The 24,806-nt window shown below is 38.4% G+C and overlaps 2 protein-coding genes across 3 annotated transcripts; one reads left to right on the forward strand and one right to left on the reverse strand.

Annotated features, from left to right (window-relative positions):
- The first annotated feature begins 5,116 nt into the window (after positions 1–5,116).
- Positions 5,117–11,358, forward strand: LOC117225204 (sterol O-acyltransferase 1). The gene is made up of 9 exons (XM_033478552.2): positions 5,117–5,491; positions 5,615–5,688; positions 5,943–6,079; positions 7,176–7,346; positions 8,183–8,331; positions 8,411–8,550; positions 9,072–9,235; positions 9,651–9,924; positions 10,594–11,358. Exons 1-9 carry the CDS (start codon positions 5,419–5,421, stop codon positions 11,011–11,013), a joined length of 1,602 nt encoding a protein of 533 aa, XP_033334443.1. The 5' UTR covers positions 5,117–5,418; the 3' UTR covers positions 11,014–11,358.
- Positions 11,359–11,438: 80 nt separating this feature from the next.
- Positions 11,439–24,060, reverse strand: MED1 (Mediator complex subunit 1). Of its 2 annotated transcripts, none has more exons than XM_033478538.2 (8): positions 23,765–24,060; positions 23,320–23,465; positions 23,111–23,244; positions 22,857–22,995; positions 22,384–22,603; positions 22,071–22,296; positions 21,765–21,996; positions 11,439–21,692 (listed from the first exon to the last, which is right to left on the reverse strand). In XM_033478538.2, exons 1-8 carry the CDS (start codon positions 23,793–23,795, stop codon positions 17,370–17,372), a joined length of 5,451 nt encoding a protein of 1,816 aa, XP_033334429.2. In that variant the 5' UTR covers positions 23,796–24,060; the 3' UTR covers positions 11,439–17,369. The 2 variants fall into 2 exon arrangements, with proteins under 2 accessions (XP_033334429.2, XP_033334430.2); XM_033478539.2 differs by having other exon boundaries at positions 23,761–24,060.
- Positions 24,061–24,806: the final 746 nt, after the last annotated feature.

A 24,806-nucleotide genomic window follows, 5' to 3' on the forward strand; every position in this document is an offset into this window, starting at 1 on the left:
ATAATATTATTGGATTAATAATACTGGTGCTATTGCTATAATGGAATAATAATACTGGTGCTAATATAATAATAATAACTTTATTTATCAAAAAACGGGATGAACCCTTTGTTACAATGAGAGAGAAAGAGAGGAAGAAAGAAAGAGAGAGAGAGAGTAATGATATGGTAACAGTCACGCAAGAACAGGCGAAATACAAAAACAAAAAGAAAAAAAAGAAAGACTTCGATAGGTCTGTGTATTCGTCACTGTGTAAAAAGAGAATAATAGAAATCTTCGTTACCTGCATCCACTACGAGTTTAATGTAGTGGCGTCATCTACGTTAAAACCGTGGAATTATCATCCACGAATAACTTGGGTAATAGTTTGAGCATTTCGCCACAATGCAATGGCGCTATGTTTATATGTATATCTTCAGGCGTACATGATTCGTGCCGAATTGTCTATCGTACCTTATGGCAGAAGCGGCAAAAATCATGTGTGCTCGTTGCTGGAACGCGAAAAAAACTTACTGTTTATTTTCTCTATGTGCAAAAAATGTTTTAAGCCTAGCTAACAATAAATAGCCTTTTTTTAACATAAACTACACGTAGAAAAACTTTCCTGAACATTTCTGTACATATTTCTGTGCTTCCAGACAATCAACTAGCATACAAAAGACAAATGTTGTATTAAAAATTCACATTGTCCTAAGAAATTATTATTTTCTAGCTTAAATGATAAAAAAATTGATATTTCAGAGCTTCATATCAGTGTAAAGGCAAAGTTCTTGCATACGTGTTCTTCATCGTGATAGATAAACATTATCAGACCATTTTCGTTTTATCAATGTTTTCCTTGTCTCGTACACAAATAATTCATATGCAGTTGCGTTCAAAATCAACGAACTATGATAATATATACAAACATACTTGTAGGTCGAATGTTTTTAATTATGTAAAGTCGTTAATCCTTATTTTAATGTTTTACTTATAATACACGGTACTTTTTATTGTAGAAAATAGTTATAATTATTCTAAATACAATAAATTCTCCCTAATTGACGCTCAGATTGTACACAAAAATGAATAATTTGGAAAGAGGAGATACGATTATTCGAGCCTTGCGTTTCGTTTTTATAGTTGTTGACAATCAGCTACTATGAAAACGAGCACCGAGGCTCGAATAATCGTATCTTCTCTTCCCAAATTATCCATTTTTGTTTACAAGCTGAAGGACAATTGGGGAGAATTTACTGAATTTTATTTTCTTTTTACGATGGTGTCTTTTATTTCCTCATGGCAAAGAAACCATAATCCATAATAAAGATCTATGGGTATAAATATACAGACATAGAAACAAGGAAATATAATTACCACTTTTTATATAATATATAATTATTTTTATCTCTTATGAAAAGTTAAACTGTCTAATGTAAATCTGTAACAATGTTACTTATTAATCTCAACAAAGAATAAAAATATTAAATCTATAACTGCACATTGTGTTACATGACTACGGCATCGTACATCTTTTTCATTAGATCTATTGATACGAGTAAAATGCAGTCTATCTGATGAAGAAATATTCTAAGTTCTCCGTTAATATAATCATTCTGTACATTTTTATAATGGTCATTAATTTTATGGTCACTTTCCAATATTGAGGAGTAGGAGTAACAGTGTTTTGCTTACGTAATTCAAAAGTTCTTGTAAATTTCCTCGTTATTTAATATAGAATAAGAATAACATTTACCATAATTAATGTGAAAGCCAACTATTGTCCCGTTATCGTGGGCAGAAGTCCCCCAGAAAGATTACCAGGGAAACCAAGGATAGATGAACGGAAATAGGAGCGATAACTCGTGACACATTGCATTATGGTGTTGACATGGTCGAAATCACTTTAAAGCATCATTTCGTACTGCGCTATCCAAACTTCATACCATAATCTATTCGACGTCAACTCGAGGACTGTTTCACTCGGACCGTCTCCGTTCTGTGTTATTAGAGGTCGGAAAAATAGGTGCGCAGACCATTATCTTCACCGTTGTGTTATTATATGTCTACGTGACTGAAGTAACATGCTTGTCGAATGAGAAAACAACTTAAGGGATCTGACCATTTCAAAATTTTCAAAAAATATCACCTCATCTTTGTTTGAAATAGTAGTTTGAAATTTTTAAAATAAATTGCAAAAGGTTACAACAAATTATTTTTAGAAATAAGAAGCTTGTACCCGATTCGTATACCTGCGTGCCATAGCATTAAAAATATGAAAAATTACTTTTAAAGTTTCAGAACGTAATTTTTCATATATTTAATGTTACAGCACGCAGATATACGAATCGGCTACAGGCTTCTTATTCCTAAAGATAATTTGTTTTGTAAAGGCTGGAACGTTTTGAAATTTATTTGTTCTTGTTCTTCTCGAAACTGTGTCTTTAAAAACGGTGTGCAAGATATCTCGAGATTTAATCAACCGATTACCTTAGATTTCTGCAGTTACTTTTAGTATAATATATGTATATATTAGGCATTTACGACCCACATGTTTTCCTAGTTTTTAATCATTTCAAGAAATATGAACAAAAAAACATGCAAATTTTGTGGTACAAATTCGGTAGGTTAAACACAAATAACTGCCTTTTTAATCATTTTCACAAAAATGGAAATGTTCGATCGTCAATGCCTGGAGAATATATCTTAGTTTTAAGCATTTTTGTGAATTTTTGTTCAAAATATTCTCGTTTAGCAGGAATTCTGCACACCGACAAGTCATCTAAAAGAACAAGAACTCCAAACGATGCTGTTTAAAACCTAATTAAACAACATATGAAACAACATTAATACTGTTCTTTTAAAAAACAAATAGTTCATAGTCCTGTAAAAAAAATCATAAAAACATGTATCAATCAAATGTTTAGTTCTCTTCTGCTGTTGTTTCAAAATATAAGTAATATTTGATCGCGGCAAAGACCCTTTAAGCAATTTCCCACTCTAAAACGTTCTAAGCTAATATTAATCAGTTTTTAAGAACGAACAGTCTTCGGATGCTTGAGTAATCTTAACTTCTTCGTTGCTATTCCCCTCGGCAATTTAAATATCTGTAATTACTCGGTGCCGAAGTCGAGTAAGTGCAATTTCAAACTTTTCCATCGCAGCTGACTTTATCTACTCTGCGATGCAGAATAAATAAGCGATATTTTCTCATTATATATTCATATTTTTATCATCAGCAACTCATAAAAATAATTGGAGATCTTCGAAAAGAGGGATAAATGATTTTTCGTACAAATTCAACCATTTTCATTTGCGAATTATACTCGACTTATTTCATTAAAAATGAATAATAAAAATCGGGTTTTAAGTACAATTTTACTGTCTTACTTTAAACTTCGCTAGTAACGGAAAACATGATGTTACACAATTCATTCATCGCAAATTAATCAATGCCCGTTGACTGAACTATGTAACCTCATCTTTTCTGAAACAGCACCAATACTAGAGAGATTAGATTGCTGCACAAGTATTGTCCTTCAAAACATACGAATGGAACCAATTCACAATTTTCTAGATACTTCGAGTAATATTTACATCTTTCTGAACACCTTTTCAGGTATAAGGGAAATATAATTCAAAATGCAACATAATTCAATATATATCCAAATTTATCCAAAATATAATGGAAATATGATCCAATAAAATGTGAACTCGTGCACTATCTACAACTTCGTAATCGCGCGCGCGCGGCGAAATTCTTGGTCACATTGTTTTACGCAATAATGGAAGAAAATGAAAATTCATTTTATATTCTGAAAACACGAAGCGATTAGTAAAATCATAATTCATTCATTAAATCAGTGATTAACAATAATTTCACGATCGTCTGTGATTTTACATTATCGCGAAAGTACAGCTTACTTTCCCGACTCACGAAAAATAAAATAATCTTCGAATTCACACTACCCGCCACACTTTTGCAAGTTGTTGACACCATAAATCAGTTCACTGATAGATTATTTATACGAACGAAGTGGTTAACGAAACTTGTGCAAACCATTCAATATATTTTCAGACAGATGAATCGCAAACCAGTCGTAGAAGCAATTCTACAAAGTATTCCATAATTATGTTAACATCCGGAAATAGGGGTACCTGAGGTCATTTAAAGTAACTTTTTACTTAGCTAAAATGCAATTTGTGGCTTTGTTTACGAGTTATTGACGAAAAACACTGCCCAATGAGAGGCGAGCTCGTCTAGCGCTAGGTATCTGAGCCAATCGGCGGAACTGGGCTTCGACCTGTTACAGTTTCATACAATTAACTTTGAAATAAATTGAAAGAATTATAACAATTTTCTATCGGTTTCTCAAATTGATTACAAAATTAGATGTAGAATTAATTAGAATTAAATATCCTAAAACTTTTGGAGAGGAGTGTACGTAGAAAACAGAGCGATAGTGATCCCCTTATTGAACCTAGTGCAACTACATAGTTAACAACTTAAACCGGCTGTACAGAAAATTCAAATTTAGACAAAATTCGAGTTTGTCCAATGAAACTCTTACGATCGTCATATTCCAAAACCGTAACTTAACATTAAAATCTAAAAGACTTAATTTTCACGTTTACTGGAAACGTCTACGAAATCGTCAAAGCAAAACCAAAACGATCGAAATACAAAATTGTATTTCCTTCCTAAAATAAAATTTTGGCAACAAAGAAAAATTTCGGATCGGTCATCGGGGTACAAAGATCGGTAATCTGCTGACGGACGTTAGAACAGAGGAAGAGTTAAGACCTCATTGTCCTTGCAATCCGATGAGATGTATCTATCAGTATCGACCGTATCGCGGCTGATTGGAACGCATACGTATCAGATGCAAAAGCCGTCTGGTTATCTTGACATTTCCAAAGTTATTTGTTCATGCACGAGAGGATCGGTTTAGGACAAGTTTGGTCCGCCGCGAACTGCTATCACAATTACCTAATTAGAAGAAACGGGGGCGTGAAAAGTGCATTCGGTGCGCGTGCACTCGCCGCGAGCGAAGGCGATGAATCAAAGGACACGAACGAGCGATAGCGGTTCCACCAATGAAAGAAAAGCGGGATACTTTTCTACGCGTGATCGACGGCAGAAGATCGATAAGCATTGTAGCGGTGCCCATGTCTACTCGCCCGAATCCATCGAACGGCTCAGTTGTCGCCAGTGTCTCGAAGAGCGTAAACGGTTGCCAGCCAGGTTGCTTTCTTATACGCCGGTGGTAAGCGTTAAATTTTTCTTCGATCAGTTTTATCGAATTTGCTCAGTTTTTCCTTGTCTTTATCCTCTGTCGTCAAACATTCCGGCAAACACTAACGGAAAACGAGAAATTTCGAGGTTCGAAGTGAATATGAGACAATAGATCGTCCTACGGGGTGGAAAAAGTGTAAAATATGAGCGCAACCACCGAAACGTGCGGTGTTGACGAGAAATTTAGCGAGGACGGAATGGCCGACAAGAAACGTGGTAGGCGTCATTCATGATTTTATAATAGTGTTGATCGTCATTGTAAATTGATTATAAAAATCAGCGATTTTTCCAAATCAGACATTTTGCTAATAATGTCGAAAATTGTTCACTACCTTGCAGAGATAGAGGCCATGGATCTAGGAGAAATCAAACTACGTGAAATAATCCGCGATGAGTTTCAAGGGCACATGAAGGTACGTAATCCCATATTTTTTTAATATAACAACGCGCTTCGAATATTCGTATTTTAACAACGTTTCGTGTAATCTTCTTTCATTTGATATTTCTCACGAGTTCAAGAATTCCTTTTTACTGTTTTTAAGTTCGCCTTAGTTGCTTTCCTTGTGAGAGCACAAATTCCACTATTTAGTCGTTATCTTTCGAAATTAGATGGATCATGGTGTTTAGTCGTTTATACCTGAAATGATGATCGAAATGGCTTTTACAGGAAATGCGAGAAGATATGTCGGAGCTTTTTGATAATCGAATAGTCAACATGGCAACAGACATTTTACAAAAAATGGAAACAGTGGTGTCGAGTAACTCTAAAGATTTAAGCGAAGCAGCGAAATACTGCAACAGAATGTAAGCGCTTTTATTCTAGTCATCTTTATGAACATTCTGTTGTGCTTCATTTACATGCATGCATGTCCTACAAATGTTCAAAAATCGTTTCAGTCGTTTCAGACACGATCTACGAATGTTTCTTTAATTTATAATATGTGTGCATGAGCATAATTGTTTCGTTGTTTGATTCGTACATAAGCATAATCGGATCGTTGCTTCTTTATAATACATGTACGATCGTAATCGTTTCGTTTCTTCTTCACAATTCTTGTATGAACGTAATCGTTTTGTTTCTTCCCTATAATTTGCATCTGATGTGGAATCATTTCTATCGAAGAGTGATGGCATAACAAATTTGGAATTAACGGCTCGCGTGCATACGTCGAATTACAAATTACTTTGAAGATGATCTCGGTAGGCGTGCACTTAACTGCTTTGACCCGAATTGAGAAATCTGCTTACCATTCTCTATAACGTTTCTGTATAACATGCAAAGAGTAACGAAAATTTTTTTGGTTATTTTCGAAATGTAGAAACAGTTTCGCGCCGAAGACAAATGAAAAAATCAACCGAATACAATTGCACCGAACGGATTTCTTATTATTATTGCACGAAAACTGATGTTTTCAATATTCGTTTTTTGAACGTATTCTATAATGACATGATATTGACATCGAAACAAGATGTACCGAATGAGGTTTAAGTACACGTGCACTCAGACGGTAGCCAACACTGTGTATTATATGAAACCAAACACAGTGATAACGAACACTAACATTCCATAGTAGCTTATCGTTTGCAAGCGATTCGTCTTCTGTAAATATGTACATACCTTGATTTTCTTACCTAATTTTGATTTTCTGCGAAATAACTATAGAATTTATATGATTTATGAATAAACATTTAGATGTGTGAAATTTTATTCGAATCAAAAGATGAACGTAATGTTTAATAAAATTGTATTTTAAGCAAAAACCCAATTGAATTATAGTACCATAGTTAGTATCAACTGTTAATTTGTGCTTGTATGTGATTAAACGAATTTTAATTACAAATTATACCGGATGTGTATTATGTATGTGTCTCGATAATGACGAACGTTATGTTTTCATAGCAAACCATCGGAGGAAGATGGTCTACCGAGAAAACAGTTCCTCCCAAGGAATTCCATGCTGACAGATCTTTACGAAATCAAACATATTCGAACAATGTACAACGTTATCGTAACAGTACTGATAATTCTGTTTATACATACTGCTATTTATGATATTCGGACAACGGGATCGTAAGTACAGGCGTTTTATACCGACACATTCATTTTGTTTTTATCGTATAACCCGCGGGATGTCCCAAAATAAAAATAAAAAATTTGAAATGAACAATTTTAGAAGCAACCAAATCAAAATGAACAAATAATTTATTATTTTAAAAATACGTTGGTCGTTTTTTCAATTATGCTCAATTCGTTTTGTTTACAATTTACGTATACCTTATCTGAGGTTTATAAGATAAAAGTTATTTACAAATAGATAATAAATATTGATATGTGCTTATGCGTTTCTATATTACTTTTCAAACAAAACTAATCTTATTCAAGCCTGTGTTATATTTTCTACTTAAATTGAAGATTACAGTAGACATAGTAGACTCATTTTCAATCTAGAAAAGATGATCCAAAGGAGCTCTAACACCTTATCCAATTGTTAGCTCGCTACTTCAATCTAAAGCAATTTATTCATTTCTAAACTCGCATAACTTCAACTGTCATTACGTTATATCAACGCTGAATCTCTCTTCCAGTTACTTAAGAAAATATTTTGATAAATATGTAACCATATTAAAATGTGACCATATGTAACCATATCAAATAATGAAACCATATTTCTCTTTAAAGAAGTCTCTATTCTTTTTTCTATCGCGAAAAGTAACTTATTCGAATCAAAGAATTTGATTATGTTATTATGAACTTGGAAAGCGATACAAATTTTGGAACTTGCCTCGGTAGGATTAAAATAGTGAAATCCTATTTCAAGAACAAGACTGAAACTGTAAAAATATTTTTCGTTCAAGATAATACTGTAAAATAAAAGCAAAGAATGTTAATTGAACTTGTCATTTCAGACCCAATATCGCCATCAGCACTATAAAGAAGGGCTTCGCGAAGCTTCCGGTGGTGCTCTTCGTGTGGACACTGATGACATGTTCAACGTTCGGAGTTTATGCTGCCTTTTGTTTCTGGGCCACTCGGCGCGAACAACAGCCACCAAAGTGTAAGACCGCTGCAACTCGGTTCGCTCGTCGATATCCTACCACATTATTCGCAAACAACCTAATAGATGTCCTTTGCAGCGTTCTCAAGGAAAGTTTGGGATTACGGGTGGTTAACAGCTTTGATCGCTTACGAGATCATTTTCATCATATTACCTACGAAAGCTGTGCTCAAAGAAGAGTTACCCGTAGCGTCCAGTATGATCGTACTTATGGAACTGGTACGTAACGATCGCACACCAAAATTGTCTTGACTTTATAACTTGAATACGAAGTTTTTATTTATTTAACAATTCGCATTAAATTTGAAGAACATAGCGGATTATTTATTGGTACAAAAAATCATTAGATCTGTTGTCTATGGTGAAAGTTGACCTCTTGCAGTACGATTTTTCTCACAGTTACAATAATTAGATCGACTGTACTAATTTCATAGAAGAAGAAAATATATATTCATTGTGCGACAACATTTACTTGAATACTTAAATATTGACGAGGAGAGAACAGAATTTTATTAAAAATAAAAAAAGTGATCTCAACAGAAATTAAAATTGCTCTAAATAAAGAAAAGAATTTTGTTCAAACTTAAGAAAAAAAAAAAAAATGAAAATAACATTCATACTTAACGAAATATTGCTAGAAATCTCCGTCATGAGTCAGACTCGACGAAGTACGGCAAGGGGTTAATTAAATTGAATACCGCATGGCTATAAAAAATTGTATTTTCTCGAATTCTGTCTAGACTCGAATGCTAATGAAAAAGTACGCCTTTGTGAGAAGCGTGGCACCCAGGTTTTTAACATATAAATCTCATTCCGACATGGAAACGATCAAACCGCCAGACTTTTCAAAGTTCCTTTACTTCTTATTCGCTCCAACTTTGGTCTACCAAGAAAGCTATCCCAGGTAAATCGCGGTTTAATACAAAAATATAATAATTCCTTAATTCACAACTATAGCTCGGTGTTTTGATAATCGATACGGACATTTCCAAAGTTTGTCGATAACAGATTAGATTTGCGTTTTGTCAGATAGACACGTACAATGATTGATGGAATCATTGTAAATCTCGTGATATTGTTTATTAGTTATGCGAAAGCTCGTTTTTCTTCGCTGGTCACTGTTCGAGTACCATTGTCAAGAACTACAAGCAAAGTACAACGATTACGTAATGTTATCGACATTGTTTGGAATGTTTAAAAATATCGCGAAGTGTTCGATAAAAACGTTTGAGTATCGAAATTTATTTGTATTTTGAATTATCCCGGTCTATAAGAGTTCGAATATTTGTGACTATTTGCATGCGCGTTTCTTTTTCTAGAGCAAAAACAATCCGATGGAACATAGTTCTAGTGAATTTAGCTGAAGTAATGGCAGTCATATTTTGCGTGGCGTTGTTGTACGAGCGTCTAGTGGAACCGAATTTCAAGGACTTTGGAACTCAACCTGTAGAATGGGGAATGCTGATACTCAATATCCTTAGCGCCATGTTACCCGGAACCATGATGTTTGTCTGCGGCTTTTACTGTCTGCTGCACTCTTGGATGAACGCCTTCGCCGAATTGCTGCGATTCGGTGATAAAATGTTCTACAAAGTGAGTATTCGTCATTTGAAACGACTGGCACGTTTAGAAAGCGAAAATGGGCCAGCCGTGAAATGATTTCCGCGTCCTGTGAAACGAGAAGTTACGGAGGAATACTTCATTTCTCAGAGTGAAATTTAAGTAAACTAACAACAGTAATAACGCGGATCTTTATGCAAAATAAGAATTGCAAGGAACATAAATTACATGAAACTGACTTTTGTTGAAAATAATGTAATAATATCCTTAAATTCTTTGAAACTCGTTACAGTTTAAAACCCCCGGTCTAGTCTAATTGAACTTTATGCATGTACTACGTCTAGTAAAAAGGTGAAGCGAAAGGCACAATTTACTAGAAAATTTCCATTGAACGGTTAAACTGCTAGCAAAATTGTCTATACTCTAAGCACGTTCGCCTTCAATTTTCTAAGAAAAGAATGACCAATATTTGCCCATAGACAAGAAAAAAGCTAGTGCACTATCACATCTCAATGACCAATGACGGTGGAACTTCACGGTGGAAATTCCACAGCGTGAGTCACCGAAATCGTAGCGCAGAATCATTTCCTTTCGTCATCATTTCCTCCAATCCATTCGCAACTTTCCCAAGTTCCGGGAAACATTCGCCGATACCAGAGCCCATGCCAAGACGACAAGACGAATTAACTGTTTGCGTTTTAGGACTGGTGGAACTCAAGGACATACTTCATGTACTACCGCACGTGGAACATCGTGGTGCACGACTGGCTGTACTCTTACATCTACAAGGACATGTACGAGATCGTGACAAGGCGGAATAAGATGCTGTCGATGATTACGGTGTTCTCGATCTCCGCGATCTTTCACGAGTACATCCTGTCTTTCACCTTTCGGTTCTTCTATCCAGTGATGCTGACCCTGTTCGCTGGCGTCGGGATGTTTTTTCTGTTTGTGCTGAAGACGAACGGGAACATCTTCTTTTGGCTTACGCTGTTCGTAGGCAACGGATTGATGGCGAGCCTGTACTGCATGGAGCATTACGCCAGAGTCAACTGTCCACCCGTACGCGACGATTTCCTAGACTACCTAATCCCGAGAAGCTGGACGTGTATTCTTCAATGACCGACCAATTAAAAAAGAAACAATTGCAAAATAATACAGGCGGGATGGAAAACCTGCGATTGGAAATGATTACACAGGTTCCGGATTCCTTGGCTATATCAACGAACCTAGTTCGCTGTAGTCAGTGTTAGAACCTGCGTAATTAACGTGATCATAAATAAATGACTGTAGTCAGTTAGGTCTTCGTGAAAAGAGACGAGTTTTACAGTGGGCTTGCGGATGTCGAAGATGAAAGGACCCGTTGTTAGTGATACTCATCGTGTAAGTTAGATAATAAAATTGAGATTATTAATGCGCGCGCGTCGCGATATTATTCCACGAAAATAAACGATAGCTGATTTCTTTTTTGTTTGGTCTGTATTTTCACCACCCTCCTCCGATGCCTCCTAATCGAACAGATGGCTCGAAGTAACGCGCTCGGCAGCTCTCCAAAAGACATAGTATTTTATTATCAAGGCTTTTACATGCTTGTCTCGAGGATTCGGCGTGTTTTCCAAGACACTCGTCGTCGATAAAGATATATCAGTTATGTATATAGATCTTTTCTCTATACATCTCGATACGTAAATGTACATACACGCGCTAATACGGTTATACATTTATACAAAAATTATTCTCCTTTCATAGATTTGTATTTCTCGCATGTGTCGTAGAGGAATAACGTACTCTGTGCACTGTATAAAATCTTCTCCCACGACGTTCTCTCCCGAACATTTAGAATCGTAGCCCCGCCGGATTCGAGGACACGCTGACACAATCGAAATCATGCGGAGAAAAGCGTGGACATTTTATAGAGCACACAGAGCAGGGTTCGACAAGTTCGCCCGAAAAATTGTATACTAGGCAGCTTCCCTCGCGGAAAACAGAGGAAGCCGTGACAGTGAAGGATTCGAACATTTTTTAACACTATGATAACATCGTTCCGTTTTCATCGTTTCTCAATCGTTCTCTTTACAGTCGGCCTGGCAGATTTCGTAGATAACTCCTTCGAGGGAAATTCCTTGCACGCAAATGATCAAAAGAGACGGAACCAAGCATCCTCTCGCGCGTTCGCCATTCCGTTCTTGAACGTTTCGTTTCGTTAGAGCACCGTTTACCAGCGTGAACACGACTCTCTCCTTCGTTCTATGTACACGTTTTCGTGGGTATTGAAAAAATAAACCGTATTCTTCTTCCCGCCGAGAGCACTGGACAATTCCCTTCGAAGGAATCGTACTCTTTATTACACGCGTCTACGACTCCCCGTCGAAGCAAGGTATTGTCTCAGTAATATACCGGCACTCCCGCTTGAAAAATACATACAATTTTCACACCGTGGAATATACGATCACACGTGGAAAGTATAAGCAACCGTCCTTATTTCTGTCTCTCCTAACATTACGAATAGGCAACGGACGGATAGAGGTCCATCTATACTCACTGACGAGCCGAACACGAACCGAGCGGGTCGATAGTATTGAATTTCGTTGGTTTACATGTTCGGAAGAAAATAACAAAAATACTATCAATCTGCTCGGCTAGTACTCTGCTCGTCGATAAGCATAAATGGACCATAAACTCGTCCAGTGTCCGTCTCTCTTCAACCTCAATCGAACCTTTCATCGAAACATTTCTTGTCTAATTTGTACAAAATGCAACGCATTCGCTTCCGCAACGTCGAAACTTCAATCCTCTGGAGCAACCGCGACATTAAAATACCTCCATTTAAATTAGTAAAAGCATTCGATCTTCGGAAACGTAGTCCGAATTGCGTCATGTGACTTAAATTTATTGTTCGATTCAATCGATCAAAATATGTAGTACTTAAATGGATACTTTGTTGTGTGTGTCTTCCAGGTTTAGCACAGTTTCCAAAATATCAATTGACACTAACATCTTTTTAGACACTGTAAAATGTTCGACTTCTTTGTATTTGCTTCTTCGTATCTTTTTCAGAAATAAAGTTACAGAGCATAATTTATTCATTCAAAATGTAAATCGAATACGAAAGAACGAGTAGTTTTAAGAATCGGGTCAAATCGAGACACTATTTATGGTTTAAGATCCGCATACTAAAGCGCGAGAATCCATACAGTGACTCCCGTTAATATTCGGATACTTTTCAAAATGTAATAACTTTTTTAGAACTGGACTATTTTTTAAGTGATAGAGGGATCAATCTACTAAACCATAACTAAAATGCTTTTCTTAAATTCTACTATTGGTTAGAATAACAAAAGAAAATTAAAAAACTCACGTTTTTTAACTTTTTTATCTGGGCCTATAACGAAAATTTAAAAAATGTGTTTTGTAGACCACGGTAAGTTATGTGCATGTTAAAAATTTCATCGAAATCGGTTGACAGAAACAATTAAAGATCGCAAAAATCGCAGTTTTGTCTCGATTTTGGACATTTTTTTATCAATAAGTATGAGAAATTTGCAATTTTTACAATCTTTTAACGTTTGTAATTTGACTTTACGTTAACCAAATTCGATGAAATTTTCAACATGCATATAACTTACCGAGACCTACAAAACGTATTTTTTAGATTTTCGTTATAGACTCAGATAAAAGAGTTAAAAACGAGAGTCTTTTATTTTGTTTTGTCATTATAAGTAATAGCAAAATTTTAAGAAAGCAGTTTAGTCATTGTCTAATATACTAGTTCTTTTATCATATCTAAAAAAAATTCCAATCGTTTATTCTAGTTTTAAAAAAGTTATTACGAATATTATTGTTATTATTCCGAATATTAACGGAAGTCACTGTAAGTACAAACATAAATTTTCGTACAGAAAAGGCAGCCTATAGGCGAGTAAATTATCGATTTTTACCGCTGATCATACGGTGGACATAAAGTCACAAATAAGTTTCACTTTTTTGTCGGTTAATCTCACTGGGCGAAGGAACCGCGTTGATTACAGCGCAAAGGATTAAAGCTCCGTCTTTGCAAGTTCGTCTCACATTTGCTTGTCGCTTAGCCATTCGTCACTCGTGCCGCGTTCCTTCGCAATTTCCTTGTTCACGTTTTCGCCAGCACGCGTTAACGTTGAGAGAAACATTGTCTGCGTCAAACAAACGCAATCCCCCGTTCCTGTAAGCTCAATATTTTCGTTGCGACGTGTCCTCCTATCGAATCTTCGGTCCTCTTGAAGTTCCTGTCTCTCGTCTTGAAGCAATCACGCAAGAAACGCAAAGGTCACGGTATTCCGGCGAAGTTAACCCGTTGCCTTACGATCGCCGCAAGTTTCATTGAATCTTCCATTTTTGACGGCAGTAATAGTATTCGTAGGGGTTAATGGAACTTGAAAATGAATGAAAGGAAACAGTTATTCCGTAGATATTCAGTTTTCGATCGTTTTTGTACATTCATGTAGTAAGGGATTGTTAACGTGTTACATGTATTAAAAAATGGAACGTGTTTGGAAAGAGTAGATTTCACGTTTACGTAGATTCCGTATGTATTAAAAATTACATTGCAATTTCCTTTGTATTTAGAATCGATAAATGTTTCTTAAAAAGTGAGTCGAGGTAAATGCGTTTGTTGCCCGTCTGCAGAAAATCTGGATATCCAAAGAAACAACCGATTTCCTAAACCTATAAATCGTGATGTCATTTTAAGTCCTATTAACCGCTAAGTTTGTACTTTTTAAACTGTTTGTACAATCCAACAAGGAATGGCAGTTCCTTAATTGTTTTCATTAAACGATTCTTAAACAATACCTTCGATATGGAACTGAAAGTAACTTTCTCTGCAATTATTTTATGGAATTTAAATACGTAATCTTGACCATTACGAAGACATCGATATTCTTATTTGTAAACTCTTATTTGTACGTTGTAAAATCGATACACGTGGAAATAACGCTTTATTGAAGATTCATTCGATATGCAAACGAGTAATCCGTTTTTCATCAAATCTCAACATTCGCTTCTGATAAAGTCAGGAACAGGTGTTTCGTTAATAACATTCAAGTTATCTACGACCGAGCGGATTAGCGAGAAAATATCATTGAATTTAAAGTGTATTGCCACGGTTTAGGAAAACAGTGGATTGCTCGTTAATATACCCACTATTTATGAACACTGTTCACCGTCAAGGGAATGCAGCGACGGCATTGATAGAAAATTGTAGAACATTTTAATAACGTATCAGTTTTCGCTAGATAAATTCGACGATCGAAAAATATTTTCGGTTACTAGACACGACGGAAAAAGAAACGAAGATTTGATGTGCAACGACGTAGTGTATGTACAATATAGCGAGCAACTGCATAAAAGCCGAACGAATGCGTCTCATTGCTTTTAAAAACGTGTGTTTTCTTTTAGCTGCGGTTGAACGAGATCAAACTTATTAATAAATATTTTTCATGCTTCGCACACAGTCAGCTATTCGTGGTAGACACAGCCATTAGACAAGATCATAAGGCAACGGGTTAATCAGTGATAGAGATAATCGATTCCCACGCGCAATCGTGCCAAGTCTGTATCTTTCTATAAAGTTTTATTCAAGGATCGATCGAAGACTAACGTAACAAAGTAATCGCACGAGATACCGATCGTGTTTAACTCGATCGATTACATAAAACTGGGTAACACACAGGCTTCGCGTCATCGAAGTACCGATTTACTTCATTGTACATACATACATCGTTAAAGAATGATGCACGGGAATGAACAACGAAAGAAGATGTGAGAATAAAGGACTCGACGATCGCTTCTCTTTTTTCCCGGGCATTGCGCGCGAAAATTGTCCATATACAGGGTGTGCCGAACTCGGTCGAACTCATGCGTACAATGAAATTGCCTGGAAGTCTTGTTGCAAAAGCACACTTTTTCTGGATTGTTCCCGGGGTTAAAGGAAAATAAATCTTTATCATCGACGGCTTTGTTGGATTCGTTTCAGGCAATACGAAATTTTGAACACATGTTCTGAATGTGACTTGAACGAACTTCAATGTATCTTTTTCTTGACAATTTTATTTCTCTCGAATCGACTTGCTCGCATTAAATTAACTAATTAAGAAATACTTCATATATCAATGTCACACACATCCACATCGCGGTGTCCTTACAAGTATTGTCCAACGCGTATTCTATCGAAAATAACTCGTGTCTATACATATATTTATCTCTCGTACGTCGCGTCCATTTTACTATTTTTCGTCCCCCGGTTCCCGCCCTTTCGTCTCCTTAGAAATCTAGAAACAAACGTTTTATTGCTAACCTCGAGTCCTTGTTTCACAAGAAAACGAACCGATGTATAAGAAGAAATCGCTTTGATACACTGTGGCGCTTAAATATTATATATCCATCTCTGCGAACGACCATTGCAATGGAACCAGCATTCTCTACATACGGGAAGATTGAACTTGCTCAATGTTCGCGTACGAGGTCGCGAACAACGCTATTACTCGGTAGGACATCTCAGAAGAATCGCTAAGTCTCGACAATGTACAGGGTGTCCTCTATCAAAAGATTCATTAATTAAAACCGGTTCCCGGGAATAAGAATGAAATGCTCGCTTCGATCAGAACACGCACCATGACGGTAAAATAAAATATATTATCATCGCTTTATTATCATCGCTTTTTATCATCACTTTGTGAAATGCATTAATCGTATTAAAATCAATTTTTCTCGAAATAAATAGTTCCCATTATTTCTTGTAATCGAATACCCATGCTCTAAAACTGATCCGCATTTTACTGTATTAACACTGCGAGATGGAACGATTCGTGAGCGATTTTTCAGAATCCAATGTGATATAGAAAAAGTTTTCTCGCTAAGATGACTTTCTTCAAAGAGTATTATCATTTCGACTAATAAAACCGTCTCTTTTGTACAAGCTACATTTCTTACAACGAAAATATACAAGTGGATGATAATATTTCAAAGAATTCGTAACAATGGTAACACAGCTTAAAAACATTCATTAAAAAACTCGTTTTCCTATATTATAGTGGCTCATCCAAGGCGCGCGTCCTTACAACGTTCCTCTCGAGCAACATTAACTCAATAAAATTCGACCACAGCCGGTCCCTAAAACATCACCATCCTTCGAATTCGCAACATTCAATTCGCTAATAAAAAGTAAAGAGGTAGAACGTCCCGCTGAAGTGTACGCAACTCCCCGAGGATCATTCGACTAATTTCCATCAGTGTCTCGCAAGCAATCAGCCTCATGATACCTGTTGAGAAACTCTACGCGGTACCGTGCGAGGTGACACGTGTGTACGTGTTACGTGCTTGAGAAACACTGATCCGCGCGGAAAGGCAGCATTACTCACTCACCAAGCTTGCAGGACACCCTGCGTCCTGTGCAACGTGTGTGTGATTCGCGGATAAAATTAAATCTAGAGTTTCAGTAACCTTCATTTCCCCATTCCCACCAGCGCCTCGTCCATCAGCTCGTCGTCGGTGATGCACGGCGAGGCGGAGTGAGGCGAGGGCGGGATGACCCTCGGCGAGGGTGCAGGACTCTTTACAATGTGCACGCTCACGGAAGGACTCGCCGGGAAGGCGGGCGGCGGGGGCGGTGGCGTGTTCCTACGCACCGAGGCCGCCTGTGTCATCGCCCTCTCGGGAATGCTGGTGAAGTTCAAACTCTTGGCCACGTCCTTCGGCGTGGAAAAGTCCAACAACATCTCCGCAGCCTCCTGAGACGTCGTCGGCGGTATCTCCGTGCCGGCCGGTTTCATTGTGTTCGACGAGCTGTCCGAGGACGCAGCGGTTCCCAGCGTCGATGTGCTGGAGGATCCTCCGGAAGACGGTACTTGCTGCTGCTGCGGCTGTTGTTGCGGTTGCAGTGACTGTTGCTGCTGCAAAGGCTGCTGTTGTTGTGCCGGTGGCTGCGGTTGTTGCGGCTGAGGTTGCTTCTTCTCGTCCGACTTATACTTGGTCAAATTTGCGTCCACCGGCTTGATGCTCAGGTTCAAGCTCTCCGAATTCCCGTTGCCGGAGCTCGGGGTGCTGGTCCCGTTGCCGCTGGCTATCGTGCCTGTCGCCATCATGGTAGAATACACGGGTTTACTGGTAGAAGGTGCATCTGTACCTTTTGGTAGAACGGCCATCACGGGGCCACTTCCAGCGGCGTCATCCTTGCCGCTGGCCGTGGAGTTTAGAGTACTACTCAGAAACTGTGTGTTGCTCCTACTCATCGGCGGCTCTTTGCACGAATCGCGGGACTCGTTCTCTGCTGACTGCATCGAGAGGTTCGTGGGAATGTCCAGATCGTGCGAGCTGTTACTCGCTAGAGCTGGAAGCAGGAGGTTGCTGGAGGTGTCGGCGCCGAGATTCATAGACATTGCCGAGGCTGCGCTTGTCATGGAAAGATTGTCAGGTTTTGTTTGTACATGATCTCGCCTACCTTGATTCGACTGGTCGTCCGGCACCGTTTTCGCGGTGGTCGACGACGTGTTTGATATCGTTTGCAGTTTCCCCGGCTCCGTAGCTTGCTTCGTTGCTATGTTATCCAGGGTCTTTCCTGTATCGGGAAGCATGGACAGCTTCTCGGTCTTTTTATCGCTGGATTCGGCATTGGCTCGAGCAGACAATTTGGGTATTTGGAATTTGGTATCTAACTGCTTCATCAGCCCCTCCACAACCAATTGGGGCGGCAAGTTCGGCAAACTCGATAAATTGGACATGGTGGCGTGAGCTGCGAGAAGCTTGAACGCTCTTTCGCTCTCGCTTTCCTCCCGCAGACCAGAGGGGCTCGATTTTCTGGTATCACCGATACCTTTCGAAGGAAACAGACTTTTTTCGCCGGACTTCGACAACCGGGATTTGTCGCGGTTCCGGCTGAGATCCGTCACCCCCGAACTGGTAGTTTTTGGGCAGCTCGAAGAAGATTTTGAGGACATCACATTCTTAGAAAGCAGGCCACCGCTACCGCCACCGCCAACGTTCAGTCCTCCAGTACCGTTACCGCTACTAGAGTTTGGTCCTGATATGGATTTCAACGCTGACAGCATCTTTTGCCCCAATAGCGTCGTTTTGCTACCGCTGCTGCTGCCAGAACCGGAAGACGAGGATCCCGACAATTTCGGGGAAGTCTGAGACGCAGGTTTCTTCGACGCAGGACCAGAACTGACTCCTGGCTTCAACCCAGTGTGCGTTTTTGGTGAACCGTTACCCGACATCGAGGTCGACGAGGTGGACGAACTCGAAGAGGCACCGGTCACAACGGATGCGGAGGACGACGACAACTTCAGGTTCGTTCCAGATTTGGAGTCTTTTGTGCGTGTTTTATTGATCGTTATTTTCATCCCGTCCGAACTATGCTTCACCATATATTCGCCAGGATTCTTGGACTCTATCGAAGAGTTTTTACTGACGCACTTTCCCTCCGCAGCCTTGGCCGATGAACTTCCTACGCTTCTTTCTTTCTGACCACTCGAGTTGCCGCTGCTGCTGGTTGCGGTCTTGGTTCCGCCATTGCCACTATCGTCCGTGCAATGTTGAGCGTTCTTCAGCTTATCGATAACAGCACTCAGCGAACCCTTCCTGTTCCTCGCCTGCTGCTGGGCGATCGCAGACTTTCCGAGCTCCGAACTGCCGGACGGAGGTGTGCTACCACCGCTGTTCGGCAAGGTAGCCTGCGTTTCACCGCTAGGAATTAATTCCAGTTGTTTTAACTTACCGCTAGAGGATTTTGTCTTAGGACTCTGATGACCACTCGATCCGCCGAAGGTTAACGACGATGTCTTTCTCTCCTTGTCACGGTTGGAGTCTTTACTCGAGGATGACGAGGAAGACTTTATCTTGGATTGCCCAGAATCGGTGGTTTTACTAGAAGGAGAATTTGCCGCGGATTTCAGCGCGGACATGCTCGGTTTACCGGTGCTGGCTGAGCTACCATGCTTCGGCGACGACGTGCCATGTTTCGGGCTCACGCTCGCAGGCACTGGTGTATGTTTGGGACTACTGCTATAGACCGGAGAGTGCTTTGGACTTTGCACTGGCTTGGTGGTTGATTGTTTCAGTGTAGGACTGGACTTACCTACGAGAGCGAGAGGACTGGTATGCGTCGGCGACGGACTAAATTTTCTTAGTGTCGTCGCGGGCGAGGACGGCCGTGAACCCAAGTTCGGCGGCGATTCGGTCGGTTTGATGCTTACCGATACCGGCTTCGACAATGGGTCCTGCTTCGACGATATCTTATCCGGCGGCGGTCCCATAGGACTGTCCTCTCTCTTTCGCTTACGTCTTTTCTCCATTTTACCTTTATCCTCCGTCGACTTTCCCTTCGAGCTCTTTCTCTCTCTACGTTCGTCCGTCAAACTTTTGGACTGCGTTGGTCCAGCTATTGGAGTTATAGTAATAGAACTCGGTAAAGTAGTCTGAGGCGAAGACGCAATCGGTATTATTTCAATACCTGGTCGTCTTTCCAAACCCATCCCCGTAAGTACAGTGTTATAGTTCGTAGTTTGACCGAAACTACTGCTTGAAATTGGCGTTATACTTACTGATGGCGGCACCAAACTTTTGTTATCTTCGAATATAATCGGACTCTTTTTCTCTTCCCTTTTCCGTGATTTGCGGTCTCTTTTGATCAATTCTTCCACATCTTGTAAATCATGGACTTCCGTAATCTCACTTTCATTGTCGAAATCGTAATCGGAACTCTTGTCCGTTCCCAGAATGTCCGTCGGGTCCAAATTAGAAAAGTCCAAACCGCTGGTCAAGCTTGTCGCCGATGTTGGCGTAGATGTTCTCGTTTCATTCAAGTTCTCCCTGCCACCGGTTGGCGTACCCAACGGCGTTGAATCCGAACTTGAGCTCTCCAACAATATCTCCGCAGTCTCGTCTCCTTTTCTCTTCGGGCTCCGCCAAATACCGTCAGCAGTTTTTCGTTTACGCGTCTTCTTCGTACGTTCGTTAATAGGATTAACTAAAGGATTTTTTGCTTGTCCAAGCAACGCTCCCAGTTGCAGAGGATTCAGCATCGCAGTGGTTGTGGTATCGGATTGGCCGGAATATGACGGAAAACCGATACTATTCTCCGTTCCGGCATCTAAAAAAGGCTGCTGCTGTTGTTGTTGTTGCTGCTGCGGCTGCTGTTGCTGCGACGATTGCTGTCTCCCCATAGTTCCATTCCCGTTGTTCAAACCAGGCTCCTGTTTTATTTTTGCCTCCCCATTAGTAAAGTCCGGCATGCCGGAGCCATTTTGGTTGTTCTGATCTTTCCCGGGACCGAGATTTACGTTGTAATTCCCGTTTCCGCTGTTCATATTATTCATTGTGCCCAAAGTATCGCGGCTTTCCCACGATTTCATGAGAATCCTCATTGTCAGAGGTATACTTAAACATTTCTGCAGAACCTTTCCAGTCAGATCCGACGTTCGCTCCGTATTCGTAATGCTGATGCCGTACAATTTACACTTCAACGCGGAAATGTCCGTCAAATCCAATTCTGCTGTTGCCATTGTCTCCTCGAAAGGATGCTCCAAACTTACCGATATGTGTTGCCATGATAGAGCACTCACTTCAAATATAGTTGCGTGTTCCGGATCATGTCGAGCCATAGATCTCACGCAACTAGCAATTAATGTATTGAATAGCGCCTGCTGTCGCAGATACACCAAGATTTGTGGAACGTGAGCTGGATGTGTAAATGAGATACTGCAGACTAAAACGCCTTCCATGTTTTTGTTCTCTGTCATGAAATAGCAGTGTTGCTGGTCCGGTAAACTCTACAACGAAATGCATGCACAGGATAGAAAGCAGTTTTGATATTACAGAAATATCAAAAATGATGTACATACAACATAAAGTCCTCTGTTATTCCGGCAATCTAGCTGACCATCGCTGGCATGTTGTATAATCAAACTAAGTAGCGGATGTGGAGCAGATATGTCTCCACATTCGAGTTCTGTGACCTTTTGTATCCTACGTAACAGTTCCATACACATTGGCATCTTCTTAACAAGTTTCAATACGAAGCAAGCAGGTAATACGGATGAATTTGTACCAACTAATGGAGCATAGGATGGAGTACTAAAAATAATTTATCGGTTGGACAACAATTATATTAAACTAAACAATTTCCGAACTTTTAACGGATTACAAACCTTTTTCCTGTAGGACTTCTATTTACAGTTATGATACTAGATGTAGGCAACTTGTGAGCAGTGGAACCTTCCATACAAACTGTAACGGAATGACCAATCTTCCGTTTAATAACTATTTCTGAATTTAGTGCATCACAGGTACGATTCTCCTGGTCTATTAAATCATAAGGAGAAACAAAATATGTAAGTTTCATGGCATGACCGCCTCTTCTTCGTTCGAGGATCCCTAAACGAAAACATCATTCTAAAGATTTGACAATAACATTCGGTTGTTATTTTGTAAATATTAGTGACATTAAATCGTAGAACTAACCAACTGGGCTTTTATGAACAAGATTAAACGGTTCTTTCATAAATGTCTGCAACTGAGCTAAAATACCCAAGTCAGCCTCCAGTGATTGTAAAGCACTAAATGCTTTACATTTTACTTTTTTATCTGCATTTAACTGATATATAGATGCTAAACCTTCTAATTGTACTGTAAAATCAAGGAAGTCTCCCCGTGACAAACAAGATACCAACACATCACAGCTCTGTAAATATATTATCAAGACATATTATTACATTAATATGAATCAAGGTGTTCCTAACTCTCATACATTCCTCAAGGTGACAATTCACCCATTTCCTGTTTTTGGATACTGTAAAATGTTTAATTTCTTTCTTTTCAAAAATAGAAGATTATAAATGAAGTACAATCTGTTGATTCGAAGTATAAAACTTTTACAGAACTATTTCTGAGGACCGTATGAAAGTTGAATAGATGCTTTCATGAAAAGTTTATACCTGTTGTTCATTTTTTCCTTCATGGTGAATCTTTACATCTTTAACTACACCTGTGGATTCCAAAAGAACTTCCAAAAAGAACATATCTGAAGATATAAACAACTCTGTACCTGGAGGACCAGACATCATAAATTTTAAGCTGTAAATCAATCATAGCACAAATGTTACTTAAATTTGGCCTCCTTTCTTGACAATATATTTGATTAATTAGTGTTTATTAATAACATTATTAATTAGTATTAACTAATATTTACCCCAATTGTCTGGTTAAACTCTCCAAGCGTTCCACCATGGACTGCAAGGAGGTTACTTTTATGGAATGCTGCAAAGTATCTAAACATTTCTGTAGCTGACCCTTTTCTGCACTATCTATGGCAAACCTCTTATCCTATCAATATAATAAATGCAATTAATTAAACACAATTCTACATGTAGTTTCATGATGGTCTGTGTAATATATTACCAGCATCGCCATGCGCAGATTTTTGGCAGTTTCGACCAAGGACTTGAATGTGGAAGCCTTGGAGCGTAATTTTTCCATAAGCAATTCCATCTGCCATTCCTTCCCCTTATCCATTCCTGAAGTACTAGTGGCAGGAGGCTGCCCACCTACATAAAAATATTTATACAAATACGTGTTCAATACTAAAAATAAATTATTAAATAGGTGAAACTATTTTTATCAAAAAATCCGAACGAAATTTATGAAATTATTCATAAATCTAATAATCTAATACATAATCTACTATATATAATAATCTACTTTACATGTATACACAGAAAACATAAACATAGGTCGAATTAAAATTCTTTTTTATCTTTCCGATAATCAAAATTATAGACGATAATGCAATTATTTATTTTATTCGTTTCAATATAAGGAAAATATATAATTTATACACACTCACTAAGGGGCTTTTGTCCGTTCGCAACATCCATGTATTCTGTGTTGGATCACACGGATGTTGAAATATATGCGTATATCAATATACGTTTGTTATTGTAATATCACAACATTATTATACACTACATTGTGACAGGAGCTGTTATTATCACCCAACCCACGTTTGATCGTACAACTGCTCCTGCTCCTAACCTTCACGCACAAATACAGCAACTATACTTGAAAGCCATACGTTTCTACTGTACATATAGGCGTTACATATCGTCCATAGCATGAATTAAGGGGGGGGTATGCTGTAACGCGTTATTAAAATACGCTTTCCCATCCCCTTTATATTTGCACATTGTGTGCACTCTAATATTCATAAATTCGTACTCTATTAACGCACACAATGAAAATTATAAATTTCATTTCGAAATAGAATAATCTTATCCATTATGTTTCCTCCAGAATATAAACCATATTTCTAACCGCTACAGTTACGCTGAATTAGATGTACGATATGTATTCAAACAATTATATACTTTACACGTATAATTCATCATATTTACGTAGCATAAATATCAAAGGTAAACTGTCAATATGATTATATAATAAGCACAACTTAACGGAAAATGCATGTTTAAATGTAAGTTGCAACATGTGAATGTGTTTGCGAACAATCCTAAGCTCTGCACTTTCAATCCATTGAAACTTCAAGGATTTACCGCTAGGTGAGGACATTTGAATTAAATAATTAAAGTAGAAGGATCTTTAATGAGTTTTAAATTAAATGTTCTTAAAAAAGGAACGAAAATGAATAATATTGATTACAAAGAAGACTCCAATTCTAGTCTCTGATATTTAAAATTGATTAAATTCTTAAGAATATTCAAAACCCACTAAAGAAGAAGGAGACTAACCAAATTTATATTTCAATTATTGAATTCAATTTATTCATGCATATCTCGAAGATGCATTTTATATTTTTAACTACAATATTATTTACAGAATTTGTTTAAACATAATCCAAGTATTATAGACATAATCTGTAAATAAACTAGGAT

The sequence above is a fragment of the Megalopta genalis genome, chromosome 7 (genome assembly GCF_051020955.1).
Source record: "Megalopta genalis isolate 19385.01 chromosome 7, iyMegGena1_principal, whole genome shotgun sequence".
Lineage (NCBI taxonomy): Eukaryota > Metazoa > Arthropoda > Insecta > Hymenoptera > Halictidae > Megalopta > Megalopta genalis.

Excerpts from the sequence above, each read along its gene's own strand:
- LOC117225204 (XM_033478552.2), top strand. The coding sequence starts at position 5,419 with ATGAGCGCAACCACCGAAACGTGCGGTGTTGACGAGAAATTTAGCGAG. Across the intron at positions 8,551-9,071 it reads TGATCGTACTTATGGAACTG|ACTCGAATGCTAATGAAAAA; the intron begins GTACGTAACGAT and ends AATTCTGTCTAG. Across the intron at positions 9,236-9,650 it reads TACCAAGAAAGCTATCCCAG|AGCAAAAACAATCCGATGGA; the intron begins GTAAATCGCGGT and ends TTCTTTTTCTAG.
- MED1 (XM_033478538.2), bottom strand. The coding sequence starts at position 23,795 with ATGGATGTTGCGAACGGACAAAAGCCCCTTA. Across the intron at positions 21,997-22,070 it reads AGAAGTCCTACAGGAAAAAG|TACTCCATCCTATGCTCCAT; the intron begins GTTTGTAATCCG and ends AATTATTTTTAG. Across the intron at positions 21,693-21,764 it reads ATAACAGAGGACTTTATGTT|AGTTTACCGGACCAGCAACA; the intron begins GTATGTACATCA and ends ATTTCGTTGTAG.